At 45.8% G+C, this 14,893-nt stretch overlaps 1 protein-coding gene across 1 annotated transcript in view; it reads right to left on the minus strand.

The window, feature by feature from the left end:
* Positions 1-14,893, minus strand: part of LOC113902088 (WD repeat-containing protein 49-like) — a 43,454-nt gene that overhangs the window by 19,481 nt on the left and 9,080 nt on the right. Inside the window, 8 exon segments of the mRNA XM_027557062.1 lie at positions 1,566-1,732; positions 4,149-4,207; positions 6,011-6,056; positions 6,779-6,833; positions 8,277-8,279; positions 9,401-9,477; positions 9,559-9,665; positions 14,163-14,265. Of these exon segments, the coding sequence (XP_027412863.1) occupies positions 1,566-1,732; positions 4,149-4,207; positions 6,011-6,056; positions 6,779-6,833; positions 8,277-8,279; positions 9,401-9,477; positions 9,559-9,665; positions 14,163-14,265 (617 nt within the window).

The following is a 14,893-nucleotide window of genomic DNA, read 5'->3' on the forward strand; positions in this document are numbered from 1 at the left end:
TTCTTGGCCAGTGACTTAATTCTCAATTTAATGCAATGAAAATAAACCTTTAGAAGGAAATGCCACCACTTTTTCCCCAAAGATTTTTTAAACTCTTAGGCACTCTCAGAAACAGCTTCACAGAAGGGTCTTTTTTTTTTATATGCAGCAAAGGGGCTAGAAATAGACAGGATCATAAATCTACAGGTAAGAATTTCTTTTTAATCTCACGGTGTCCAAAGGTTTCGGTTTCTAACCACTGCCCTCCGGAGCGCCTCTCAAGCACAGCAGGCTGACTGCATCGCTTTATCCTCATTTAACCTGTTGAGCATCACATCTTGTGCCTGAATTTAGACTGTGAGTCCCTCGGTGTGTACAGCACCAGGTCTCACATCTCTCTCTAGCCTCTGGCACACAACTCCCATGGGCTCCCTTGTGAGCCGTGGGAGCGGCTCACACATATTTTCTGATCCAAGGAGTCACTGGAGATTTTCCTTGGCTACTAAGTCATCACATGTCTAAAGCAGGGATCGTAGTCTGAGGGTCATGGCTCTCTAAGGGTGGGCTGGTTTGGCTTCTGGAGATGCAGGAACTCCCCAGTTTTATGCAAAAATTCCCAGCACTTCTGTCTGTGTGTCCCCTGCTGGGGCCCATGGGTGTGAGGAGTGGGACCTCTGGCTGTTGGCTGATGAGCATCTGCAGATGGCCACTTCGGAAGGATGAAGCTGGACTCTGGACATGGGGATACAGCAGTGGTAAGAAGCTGCCTGTGTGGCTCTGGGTTCCTGCCACTTTTACAGTCCAGCAGCACCAGCAATGGAACTGATAGATAAGTGGATCTCCCCACGTGTGTTTTCCACATGGCTCAGGACTCCTGGGGAGAGAGGGTTGCGATTATCAGCCCAAGACCTAGCACTAGGCCTGGCACATAGCAGGAACTTGTCTGTATTCTTTGAATGAATAAGTGAGTGAATGGACCCGTGATCATGTTAGCAGACAACAGAGAGAGAGCCTTGAAGAACTAGGACCAGTGCAGAAGAATTGGGAAGAGTGCAGTGGGACAGTGGGGAGTTTTGTAGTATAAAGTAATGGGGCTTCTCAGATGGCGCTAGTGGGAAAGAACCTACCTGCCAATGCAGGAGACATAAGAGACGCCCATTCGATCCCTGGGTTGGGAAGATCTGGAGGAGGGCATGGCAACCCACTCCAGTATTCTTGCCTGGAGAATCCCATGGACAGAGGTGATTGGTGGGCTACCGTCCACGGGGTCACAAAGAGTCGGACATGACTGAAGCACACAAACACGTAATTGACTTACAATGCTATGTTAGTTTCAGGTGTGTGTGAGATGGGCTCTGAGAGACAGGTGCCTGGGGATGTGTACTGAGCTAGCTGAACTCTCAAGCTCCTCCCCACCGCTCCTGCCTTCCCCAGCTCTGAAAATCTCCATCTCACAAGTTAAGACCTGAAACCAGGCCACTCCCTTATAACTGGGAAGCATTCCAGAGATGAGCTCCCTTTAGACAACTTGCCAGGAGCCTGAGCCTGCCGGGTCCACGCAGAGTGGCCATGGAGGCCACCCCTACCTTCCCTATCTTCTGTGCCATCAGAGGAGCTGGGGGAATTCAGCTTGCAGAACACATGGCCTGAGATGACATTCCAGATGATAATCCCCCCATCATAACTGGAGGTGGCGAGGAGAGAAGGTGGACAATGAGCCACACAGAGGATGCCTTCCTTGTGCCCATGGTTCTAGGAAAGAGAGAAGGGGACAAAGTGAGAAACCCAATCCCCAGTCACCCACAGCTCACTTGCCTGCATTTGACGCCTGGACAGAGGAGGAAGAGGCGCTCCTCCTGCGGTTACCCCTGGAACCTGGTGGTCCAGCCCACATCAGCCAGAGAGGAGCTGCATCCTCCTGTGTCAGTTTCATCACCTTCCCCGGGGAAGTGCTACATCTATCAGCTTCCTTACCACCCCCAGTGCTAGCAAGGAGGCTCTTTGCAAGGAGCCCTCTTTGGGGCTGACGTTGATGGAAACGTGACAATGGAACCCAAGCACTGGCCAAGGGGGTCTGGCCTCCCATGAGCCCCAGGTCTAAATTCCAGGGTGTGGAGTCCCTCAGCTCAGTTCCTCCAGGGCTCCCCTCTGCCCCCCAGTGTGGCCTACAAGTGCCCTTAGGAACTGGAATTACCCATTCTCCTTGAAAGGAAGATTTGGGTATCTGCGTGCTTAAGAAAGACAAGAAACACAACAAAAATGTTTTTGTTTTTCAGACCAGAGCTGCAGAGCTCCAAGAGTGCCTGACTATTCTCCAGTTGAAGGTTGAAAGTTAAAACTTTCTCCCTGGAGTGCAGTTCCCCTGTGAAGACAACTTCTCCTGGGGCTGTAAATGATATTCTTTCTCCCTTGTCTTCACGTGCTTCCTGCAGAGTGTCCCTTGAGGACCTGTCTGTTATCGGCTAAGATGTTCCTTCTGCCTGAAAGCAGCTGGGAAGGTGATGGGAAGGACACATGGAGAGAAAGTCAATGACTTTCTCCTCCCGACAGTCTGCTTCCAAATCTCACCTCCTTCTCAGGTCTGTGAGCACTGGTGTCTGGAGATTCTCCCTCCACGGTCCCCACTACTTGTGGAATGCAGTTTCATGCCTTGGATGGCTTTCAGACTCTGGTTTAACTTCCAGCTTCATTTCCCTCCTGTATCTGAATCTCCAGCCCCTCAGACTATTCATAGTCCTTCCAGACAACATGCTTCTCCTGCTTCCAGACAGGCCTCTCCTCATCTCCCCCATCCAGACTGCCTTTTCCTACTTGGCCTCCCAGAAAAATCCTAGTAATCTTTTAATATCCTCCATGATGTTAAAGCAAAATTGGTAGTTCCCATCTCTGGGTTTCTCTAGTATTTCATACATTATTACATCATCTGTCACATCGTATAATGATTACTTCCTTAGTTTATCTCCTTTCCAGTCTGTGAGACCCTGGGCTGGGAATCACACTTAATTCATGTTTGTATCCTGTGTGCCTACCCACAAAGGACGGCACTATATCCGTGCTTGATAAGTAGGGGTTGAAAGAATTGATAACTGAATGAATAAATATTTGGATGAACTAATACTTCCCTGACTCCTGCATGATTTCTGCCCTTACAGTGGCTGTGGCTTTCCTAGGGACATTTTATGCAAACTCTGTTCTTTCACTTAATAATCACTCACCTGCAAACTTCATAAAGGCAGGGACCATGTGACGACCATTTTGCTCATCATTGCAATCTCAGTGACCAGCACAGGCTGGGCGCATGTTTGACACATGTTGGTTGAATGAAAGCCTATTAATATAAGCTAGGCACTGAGCTACATCCTGGGAATACAATGGAGAAAGCAGATGAGGTCTGTCTTCATGACTTTGTATTCTAGTGACTTGTGGCTTTTGGAATATTTGCAGGGCATAAGGTGGGGTTGGCTGATGGGAAGTGCTTGTGCACAGTGACCTTCCTTTCTTAATACTTGTCTTAGTGGCTTGACATCCAGACATTTTGTTAAATTTATTTTTGATTGGAGGATAACTGTTTTACAATGTTGTATCCATCTTTGCTGTACTACAACAATGTGAATCCAGACAGTTTTGAGGGAGATCATTTGGCTCTGGGAAGCTGCAGAAGGTTGGGGGCAGTTTAAGTGCTAATAAGAATTATAAGATGTTCCCTGGTTCTGGGCCCCTAACAAGCCATGGGGCAGCAGGAACGTCATTGCTTAGGTTCCCTGGCCACCCAAGGATGGCATGGTGAATGCTTGTGGTTTTGTACTGGAGCAGAAGCAGGAAGTGGATGCTTCCTTGAAGAAAGTCATCCCCAGCAGGTCCTGGACTGCCACTCTTGCACAATAGGACTCCAGGCTGAATTCAAGTAGAGCTGTGCAGACTTGCTCCTGGGCCTCATGCCCCAAACAGCAAAGGCCATCCCTCCTGTGGAGCAGAAGCAGCTGCTTGGAGCTCAGGGCTCCTGGCTCTACCTGGACCCAATCATGAGTCCCACCACACCGGAGGCTCTTGAGATGCTGTGACCACCCTGGGCAGGCCCAGAGGACTCAGGGTGAGCCTCTGGAGGGAATGACATCCCCATCAAGTGCCACTGTTTGGGTTTAGAGTTGGACAGTGGACCAGGGCTCTCCAAGTCATCTTGCCAGTGTGGCTGTGGCTTCCGGAAGTGATGAAAGCCACATGGTGTGTCCTGCATCCAAAGCCAAATAGGAGACGACCAGCAATAAAATGAGCTGCCAACACACTCACAGCTTCAGAGAGAGGTGCTGGCACATTTTACAACCTTACCCCTCACTCCACCAGTGATGTAGATTTTTGAAATGTCAAAGCAAATTCCCCTAGTGCTAGTGGGAATAAAAAGCAATCCACTCCTGACGTTTGGGTGATTGCATTTCAGCAAATCATATGCCAACTGACAAGCTCTCCTTGGATGGTCTGCATAGCTTCACCTCCATAATAAGACCCATAGCTATTGCATGAGCTAAAACAAAAGCCATCAGCCCAGGAATCTATAATACCAAAGGGCGAATTCAATGCCAAGACCTCTCAGGTAGTCATGTTGCAGATCATCTGAGGATGCTGGGCTTAGGCTGTGAAATACAGCATACTTTCAAATGAATAAAGAACTTATAATGTTTAAAGACTTTGGAAATTCAGGACCATCAACATAGCAAGCAAGGGAAATAAAATGCCACAGGTAGATTTAAAATGCAGTTTTAAGTCAGAATTTTCATCTTCCCCTGTCTCTTAATTCCCTTTCCCAACTGTAAGTCATAAAAAAGAATTTTTTTTCCCACAGAGATGCTTGGAGATGGCATTTATTTCCTCTTCTCATTTAGAGACGGACTGGGGCACAAAGAAAGAAATGATAACCCCCTCCAGCATTCTTGCCTGGAGAATTCCATGGACAGAGGAGCCTGGCAGGATACAGTCCATGGGGTTGCAAAGAGTCAGACACGATTGACTTACTAACACTTTCACAGGGAATAAAGACAAGATGGGAGAGAGAAGGAAGAATTTAAAGAGCCAGAGAGTTGACAGTCTGGTTAACCTTCAGTTAGGGGTGAGGGTATCAGAGATGAAGCTGGAAGCCCCTGCAGGGAGAGGGGAGCACAGCCACCTGCACAGAGGGTGAGGAGACCCGCAGGGTGCGAGGAGCTGCAGCTGTGGGGGCTAGCCTGGTTTGGATCCCCGGAGATGCCCTCTCTGCTCCCAAGAGCTTTTATACCCAGGACTTTGTGATATCGTGATTTATAATAAGAACTATCTGTTTGGGCTTTGTCCACATTCTGGCACAGAGTTGCTAAAACCTTGCAGTTTCTTGAGTGATGAGACCAGGGAGGCTCCTTGCCCTTTCCCATACCTCACTGTCTGATCTCTTTCATCTGACTGTCCCAGAGTTATATCCGTTTGTAGTAAAATGATAATCCATTAAACAAAGTATTTCTCTAAATTCTGTGTGATGCTCGAGAAAACGAAAATAATCCAAGGAGAGGGTTGTTGGACCTTCTAGTCTATAGGCAGTTGGACAGGACTTGCAGATGGTGTCTGAAGTGGAGGGGCGGGAGTCTTGTGTCTTGGAAGAGGGAACTCTGCCCCATGGAAGCCGATGCTCTCCCCAGGCAGACAGGGTCAGAACTGTAGGGTCCCAGCTGGTGTTGGAGAATGGCTTGCTGGGAAAACCCCCACACATAGAACTGGATGTGGTGTCATACTTCTTCCCATAAAAAAGAACTAAAGAAACCGAAGGAGAAAAACTCAAGTTTTTTAAAGGGAAGAAGGGAGGAAAAATGGGGAGAAAAAGGGGAGAGAAGGAAGGAGGAAACACTTTTTTTCTGTATCACTGCTTGGCTTATACCAGATAGAGGTATAAAGAATTTCTCCAAAATCTGTTTTTAGAGAGAAAAGATTCAGCAGGGGGTGGGGGTGGGGAGATGCATATCGGTTTGAAGCAGGGTTTTGAAAACATCATAATTCTGTACATTTCACTTACAAAGTACACATCTATTCTTCTCTCCCATCCAACTGCTCTGATACACCTAGAACAATAACAGATGGCTATATTTTGATACTTAAGCTTATCATTTGCTTAATTTTTGCATGGAATCAGCACTGTGGCTTGATTTTGCCATGTTCATGTGACAAATGAGGAGAGCAAGAAAGTCACCTCTTCTGTTTTTTTATGAAGAGCAAGATAAAACATGATTTGGTAAATGAGGGTCAGTTTTTTAACTGGCTCCTAAAGGATTAGGAACAGAAACAGGATACTCTGTTGTTCCCAAGGTCTGTTCCATGAGCAGCTGCCTTTCTGAGGATTACTCGGTCCCGAGAGCCTGGCTGAACCATGGAGGCAAGGACGCAAATAGAAATGGATCAAGTACTGCTTTTTAACACTTTCATGTTCAGGAGGGAATTTATTGGATTTTTATTCTTTGACTTATGGCTGCTGAATTTAGCTACTCTAGTTTGTGATTTATTCCTTGATAAAGCATTTGGTGGAAGACGCACTGTTTCCTATCTCTACCTCTAGACTATTATCAAAATGTGAAGAGAATTGTTTCCAATATTCTGGAAGAGACGAGTTGCCTAAATTGCTATCAGGGAGCAACCACAGTTTGGGGAATTCTTTGACACATTTCCTTCTGGAAAATTCCCTTTACTATCTTTAGTATCCTTCCCTAGGACAAAGTTTGTGTCAAAAAGGATACCCAACCAAATATTCAAAGTTGTCTCTCTTATATTCAAGCTGAATGTAACTCACTTATTTTGGTTCACTTCCAAGTAGGTGCAATCACAGACTTTACCTTGGTCTCCATCTAGAAAGATAATATTATCAACTAAGAATCCAAGTACATAAGAGTATAAATGAAGTCCAAGTAAATAAGATAAAATTTTTTTTCTATATTAGCTCTTGAATCAGTTTACACATGTTGGCTCAATCCAACTGATGACTGGGGAAAATTCAACACTTACTTTCTGGTTTTCAGACCACAGTTAGGTGTCTGTGGGGAGCCGGCGGGAGGACCGCCACCCGTGGCAAAGGTCATGAGGAAGGAGGCTCGACATACGCAAAGGCGGGATCGAGCCTCAGCAGTCCCCCTGGAAATTCTCGAGCATCTACCCCCATAACCAGAGCCTGCCTACTTTACTACTTTGTGCTCTCACCTACACCTCTGACTTTATGGGGGGCTGTCCCCCACCGCCTCTTTCGGAGAAGGAGTTAACTTAGAGCTCCAGTTAATAATAATTCCTGGGCGTGATAGGAGTGTTTCAACCTACAAACTCCTCTGAAGGTTCTCTAGCCTGCCTGACAGGCTTGTCCAGCCACATGTGATTGCTCACAGCCTCCCAACCGTGAGAGGCACGAGATGCTTTAAACCTTCTAAAAACAGGTTCTTTAGAGAAGTTAGAAAACTATTAGTATAAGTATAGTGGGCTGATTAGAAATTTTATTGGTGAAGGGTTTTTCATTTGTTGAGCCAATGTTTACTGCTAAGTCTCCACATCCCCTGCCCTTACACACATTAATGAATATATAGAAGAAATAAGTATTAACCTTTGATATAAATCATGTTAGACCTTAGGCTAAGTAAATTCTTTCCTTAACTAAAACCCACTACACCCTCACCCTATAGGAATGTAACTTTATCTGGTACCTTTGGAAGGTGGCGTCTGTTTCAAAAATAATCACCCCTGGAGAAATAAGTGTTCTGGTTGACTGACCGCTGTCACAAGGAGAGGGTCATAAACTGTCAGCAGGCCCCTCTGGCCAGAAGATGATATAACACCCCTAAGACCTCTGTATAAATCTGTATGAAGCACCTGACTTTAATAAAAGTCAGGACTGCTGTCCCCGCGTGACTTGTGTATACCATCTCAGTGTATAAAAATAGATCCTGGAAAATAAAGAATGGGATGAGTTCCTCGAAATACTGGTCTCCCCATGTTGTTCTCTCTCTCAAACTGTGGCTGAGTTTCCATCTGGAGCGCAGAGCCCGCCATGCTTACTAATTATGCCTGGGCTTCTAAGATCCGACCGGGGAGGCCTCAGTGTCTCCTCTCCTTTGGGAGAACGGAAGGACGCCTACGGCCTACGTAAGTGGTACAAGCTTCTTGTCTTGAAGTTTTATTGGTTTCCCGCGTAAACCAAGCTACTCAGCCTCTTTTCTCCACTGAATTTTCCTACTGAGCTATCCTTATTCTATTACTCTTTATATCTCTAATTAATATCTAATTAAAGCCAGTGTATTCACCAACACCATCTCCCCTTCGAACTCCCTGGATCAGCCGGGGCTGGACCTCGGCAGGTGTCTTTCCAAGCCATCAAAACACAGCTGATGCTGCTCTCACTGCCCTAAAAGGTTGATTCAGCCCTGGCTCAGCTGCGGGAAGAGGCTCACCTTCTCCTGCAGAGTGCCTGACACTTATCGACAGTGAACCAGCAACAAATTCACGAAGTCAAAGGCAAAACTAGGGACCACACACACGTGGCACTGAGCAGTTTCTATCTTGTTTACTTGGACTTTGTTTATATCCTCCGATAGTTGAAGAACATTTGCCTCTGATCTTCCTCATAGCTTCACAGGCCAGAATTGCGGAAATTTTACCAGGAATAGACCTAGCACGTGAACAAAGGGAATAAGCAAACTTGAAAAAAAGATCACAATGACACATAAAAAAGACTTGCTTTTAGTTCATCTAAGTTCATCTAGACTTTGTGATGTTTGACTTATGTGATATTTAAAATGTTTAGAAAAATTAAATATTTTAAAGATTTTTGGGGGGGCGGGGAAGGGGGGTTGCTTTTCTCGTAGCTCATGGATAAAGAATCTGCCTGCAATGCAGGAGACCTGGGTTCAATTCCTGGGTTGGGAAGATCCCCTGGAGAAGGGAATGACAACCCATTCCAGTATGCTTCCCTGGGAAATCCCATAGACAGGGGAGCCTGGCTGTTTTTAAAGCATTTGTTGAATTTGTTACAATATTGCTTCTGTTTCATATTTTGGGTTTTTGGTTATGAGGCATGTGGGATCTTAGCCCCCTGACAAGTGATTGAAACCTACATGCCCTGCGATGGAAGGCAAACTCTTAACCACTAGACGACCAGGGAAGTTCCAGGTTAAACTTTTTAAAGAATTCAGGTCTATACCAGGCAGTGAGGGAACAAATGCACAGGCTATAGATGGGAACACAAACATATATGTGAAGTATGTCCCTCCTGCCCAGTAGTTTAGAGTCAGTGGCAACGAAATACCAGAGAGAAAGGATAGAACATTGTTCCATGCATCCTAGACTCTGTCTCATTTGATTTCTCCTGTAGGTGCCCCAAATGCCTAACGTGTGTCGTTATTTCATGGGGACCCTTGGTAGGAGGTGACTCAGCGTGTTTCAGTGTGCAGACAATGTCCACTGTTGTTGTTCCGTATTTTCAGACAGCCGTCTCTGCCCCCAGTAACCAGCCTAAAAAGCAGAACCCTGCATCAGGACGGAAGTCAGGGGTCATCCTGCCTAACAGTAGAAGATTCTGACGAAAGCACATACCTTCTTCCACTGGAGTCGAAGGTCAGACAGGTGATTCCAGCATTGCCATGAGCCCCAGTAATTTCAGACAACAGTCTTCCCGTTTCAAAGTCCCATACTTTCACCACCTGTAATAGGAAGTTTAAAAAAGCAGCTGGAGACAGGCTATCAAATTAGAGAGAATTTACATTTAGAGGTTTAGTGTCATAGATATGAAAGATATGCGTTTACTCTGAAGGTTTCTGTACTTTTATTAATACAAGTTGGCTCACCTGAGTGTGTTCGTTAGCTGCTGCTGCTAAGTCACTTCAGTTGTGTCCGACTCTGTGTGACCCCATAGACAGCAGCCACCAGGCTCCGCCATCCCTGGGATTCTCCAGGCAAGAACACTGGAGTGGGTTGCCATTTCCTTCTCCAGTTCGTTAGCTAGGGCTGCCATAACAAAATACTGTAGACTGGGGCTATAAACAGCAGACGCGTTTTCTCACAGTCCAAGATCAAGTTGCCAGCAGGGTTTGGTCTCTTTCGAGGCCTGTCTCCTTGGCTTGTGGATGGCCACCTTCTCACTGAGTCCTCACGTGGTCTTTCCTCTGTGCCTCTGCACCCCAGTATCTCTTTATGTGTACAAATTTCCTCTCGTTATAAGAACACCAGTCAGATTGGATTAGGGAGGGCCCACCCTCACAGCCTCAGTTTAACATGATGACCTCTCTAAAGACTGTCTCTGAATACAACCATATTCTGAGGTACCGAGCATTAGGACTTCAACACATGCATTTGAGGGGAACACAATTCAGTCCATAGTACTGACTGAGAAGATCAGAAAATTTAGAAGCATTGGATAAAAATCTCCTGACCATATAACTCAGAGAAGAGAGGTGTGAATTGAATTTTGAGCAGCCAAATTTATTTACCACCAAAGCAAAGCTGAAGAGAAAAGATGACACATTTTCTGGGAAGGATATATAAACCCTCAGCTTTAAAGCTTTGCTCAGTCCAGCTTGTTCCAGTCTTGCAGTTACTTTCTTTTTGCCTCATCTCTTGAGCACTCTTTGAATGAAAATAATCTTTAAAATTTTTTAAAATATTTTTTGACTGCCATGGCACAGTGGGATCTTATTTCCCAGACCACAGATTAAACCTGTGCCCCCTGCAGTGGAAGCAGGGTCCTAACCAATGGACCGCCAAGGAAGTCCCCAAAGTTGTTATTCTGATAAACTTTGGTATTACATGTAACTATGCATGTGTTAAGTTACAGTTCATAAGTAATATATTGTAAACATTTAATTGAACTCTATTAATCTTCATTGTACAGCTTATAAGCATTTCAAAGGCGTCAAAATTTGGTGGTCCCTAGTGCTCAGTTTATACAAATGAATGAATACAATGTGATATAGTGGTATTCATAAATTCAGGCCTTATCAAGATCTTGGGCAATGGAGTCTAGATGTCATGGATTGTGATGATGGGCATGACTATGCTACAAAGACCACACAGCAACAGATTTGCAAGGTGAGCAAATACTTAAATCAATAATTTAACTCAGTAAGTATAGGGGTGTTTATTACTGCAAGGCGGAGATGGCAATGGCACCCCACTCCAGTACTCTTGCCTGGAAAATCCCATGGATGGAGGAGCCTGGTGGGCTACAGTCCATGGGGTCGCTAAGAGTCGGACACAACTGAGTGACTTCACTTTCACTTTTCACTTTCATGCATTGGAGAAGGAAATGGCAACCCACTCCAGTGTTCTTGCCTGGAGAATCCCAGGGACAGAGGAGTCTGGTGGGCTGCCGTCTATGGGGTCGCACAGAGTCGGACACGACTGAAGTGACTTAGCAGCAGCAGCAGCATTACTACAAGGAGATCCAACCAGTCTGTCCTAAAGGAGATCAGTCCTGGGTGTTCATTGGAAGGACCCTTGTTGAAGCTGAAACTCCAATACTTTGGCCACCTGATTCGAAGAGCTGACTCACTGGAAAAGACCCTGATGCTGGGAAAGATTGAGGGCAGGAGGAGAAGGAGACGACAGAGGGTGGGATGGTTGGATGGCATCACTGACTCAATGGACATGAGTTTGGGACTCTGGGAGTTGGTGATGGACAGGGAGGTCTGGCATGCTGTGGTTCATGGGGTTGCAATGAGTCGGACACGACTCAGTGACTGAATTGATTAATTGATTGATTCAGTTCAGTTCAGTAGCTCAGTCATGTCCGACTCTTTGGGACCCCATGAATCGCAGCACGCCAGGCCTCCCTGTCCATCACCAACTCCCGGAGTTCACTCAGACTCACGTCCATCGAGTCAGTGATGCCATCCAGCCATCTCATCCTCTGTCGTCCCCTTCTCCTCCTGCCCCCAATCCCTCCCAGCGTCAGAGTCTTTTCCAATGAATCAACTCTTCTCATGAGGTACTGGAGTTTCGGCTTTAGCATCATTCCCTCCAAAGAAATCCCAGGGCTGATCTCCTTCAGAATGGACTGGTTGGATCTCCTTGCAGTCCAAGGGACTCTCAAGAGTCTTCTCCAACACCACAGCTCAAAAGCATCAATTCTTCAGCGCTCAGCTTTCTTCACAGTCCAACTCTCACATCCATACATGACCACAGGAAAAACCATAGCCTTGACTAGACGGACCTTTGTTGGCAAAGTAATGTCTCTGCTTTTGAATATGCTATCTAGATTGGTCATAACTTTTCTTCCAAGGAGTAAGCGTCTTTTAATTTCATGGCTGCAGTCACCATCTGCAGTGATTTTGGAGCCCAGAAAAATAAAGTCTGACACTGTTTCCACTGTTTCCCCATCTATTTCCCATTAAGTGATGGACCAGATGCCATGATCTTCGTTTTCTGAATGTTGAGTTTTAAGCCAACTTTTTCACTCTCCTCCTTCACCTTCATCAAGAGGCTTTTTAGTTCCTCTTCACTTTCTGCCGTAAGGGTGGTGTCATCTGTATATCTGAGGTTATTGATATTTCTCCTGGCAATCTTGATTCCAGCTTGTGCTTCTTCCAGTCCAGCGTTTCTCATGATTGATTGATTAGCATATGCCTAATACATACAGTTATAATTGTAGAGTATTTATATCTCAACTTAACCTCTACTTACCACCCACCACTGGGGGAGACTTGCATATCAATATAATGCCATTGAGGGAGGCAGACTGTGTTAGCATAGAATTAGGAGCCCAAACACTAATGGAGCCATTCATTCTGCCTGGATGTGGGAGGGGATCTAGGACTGTTACAGGGGCTGGTGTCTGAGTTGTGCCTTAAAGAATAAGAAGGTTTTTGACAGATTAAGAAGGAAAGAAGAGGGAAACATAGGTGCTCTGATTCCTGCCCTCAAACACCTGAAGAAATTGTTTAGAGGTGAGGCTCACACACATGAAACAGAGCAGAACACCGTACAGAAGGCTCAGGGAGTGATCAGGAAAAGGGAGGTGCCCACACAAGTCAGGGTGGAGAAGGCAAATTTTCCCTGGTGGAGACAGGACTTGAGTTGGACCTTGAAGGGTTGCTTAGGTGCGCGTAGGAAAAGAGCAGGAAGAAGGAAATTCCAGGGTGGGGATGGGAAAAGTTTGCACAGACCCAGGGGCAGGAATGTGCAGAACGCTGAGAAGGGTGATAAGACTGACTTCCTTGGAGTCAAATCTGAAGGATAAATGCTTCTCTGTAAGTTTGAACCCAAACTATGCAGGAACCCAACTATGCAGGAACCCAATTTCTTTGAGATGAACTGAGACTGAGTCATCATAAAAATTTTTTGACCAAGAGATCAGGTAATTTACTTCTTTTGGTACTTAATAAGACCATGGTGACCATTAATCTCTGGAGCAGAAGCTTATCAAGAAGAGATGCTGGGAGTGCAGCTGAAGTGAATGTGAATAGGAAGAGGACGTGTCCGGGCTGTGATGCTCCTGATGCTGTAAATCCTAAAGACAGGGTGCACCAGGCTCTGGCAGGAATGAGGGAAGAGGTCACAGCCACACTGCCAGGGACACTCACTTGCAATGTTAGAGCCTAGGTCAGTAATAAAGTAAGTGATTGAACTAATATTAGAAGATTTCAGAACATTTCAGCAGCACCAGTGTACTTGGGATGTGCCCTCTCATTGCCTCAAGGACAGAAAAACATAAGTTGTGGGATGTCCGTGTTTCCGTGCTCTAGTTCCTTGTTCAAGGAGCAATGATTGCTGATTATGGCCCCTCCTGTGGGCCAGCCACTGTTCAGGTCCTCCAGGATGGGGCCAGTGGGGTCCTCACGAGTTCTGGTGAGAGGGGAAGTAGACGGCAAGTTGTGAACCCTCATTCCCAGACTAGAGTTGCAGGGGGTTAGGGGTACACTGATCATCCACACAAGAGCATTGCCATGAAGTCTTAACCATTCCATAGGACCAGACAGACTGTCCTTCCAAATAGCTCACACTGCAAGCCCTGCAGAATCTGTAGGCTCTTCCATCCCTGTGAGCATTCACAGAAGAGTGTCCAAACACTACAGGTGGTCAGCAGAGCAGACCTGAACCTCTCATTTTTCACTTCTAGAGACAGATTGCCCCGTGAAGGTGAGGACAGTGGGGCTGCGCTTGCAAGCACATCATTGCTAAAGAGACTAACGCTTGATACTTACAGATGCTTCTGAACAGCTGACCACCTGCCTGAATGTGGGGTTGTACCGGCAGCATACCACGGGCTCCTTGTGGGAAACCACTGGGTGAGGCTCATGGGGAGAACTTGTTCATGAAAAACAGAGAGAAAGAGGATGAAAACTTGAACCGAGGGCACAACATGCATACCCGGGACGAAACGTCGATTACTTTGATTAAGAGGATGGTCCTGAGCTCAAATGATGGGTCTGTGACCTTGGGCAAGTCACTTAGCTGCTCAGAACTCTACTTTTATGATCTATTAAATAGGAATAATGGTATCTACTTTAAAGCATTGTTTTGAGGATTAAATGAGAAGCCATATATACAGTCATCCCTCAGTATCTGAGGGGGGGATTGGTTTGAGGACCCCCAAGAAGACCAAAATCCACAGGTTCTCGAGTCCCTTATGTAAAATGGCATAATATTTGCATATAACCCATGCACATTCTTTTATATACTTTAAAACATCCCCAAATTACTTATAAAAAACCAATGCAATTTAAATGTTACATATATAGTTGCCGTATGTGGCAAATTCAACTTTGGGGGTCCTTTTGCTTTTTGGAAACTTCTGGAATTGAAATAATTTTTTTCTTCCATCTCCAGTTGGTTGAATGTCTGATGCAGCACCCATGGACAAAGAGGGCCGACGTGACGTCCTTAGCCCAGGACCTCACATAACCTGATGGGTCTGCAATGAGGAGCAGCCACT

Source organism: Bos indicus x Bos taurus, chromosome 12 (assembly GCF_003369695.1).
Source record: "Bos indicus x Bos taurus breed Angus x Brahman F1 hybrid chromosome 12, Bos_hybrid_MaternalHap_v2.0, whole genome shotgun sequence".
NCBI classification, from domain to species: Eukaryota; Metazoa; Chordata; class Mammalia; order Artiodactyla; family Bovidae; genus Bos; species Bos indicus x Bos taurus.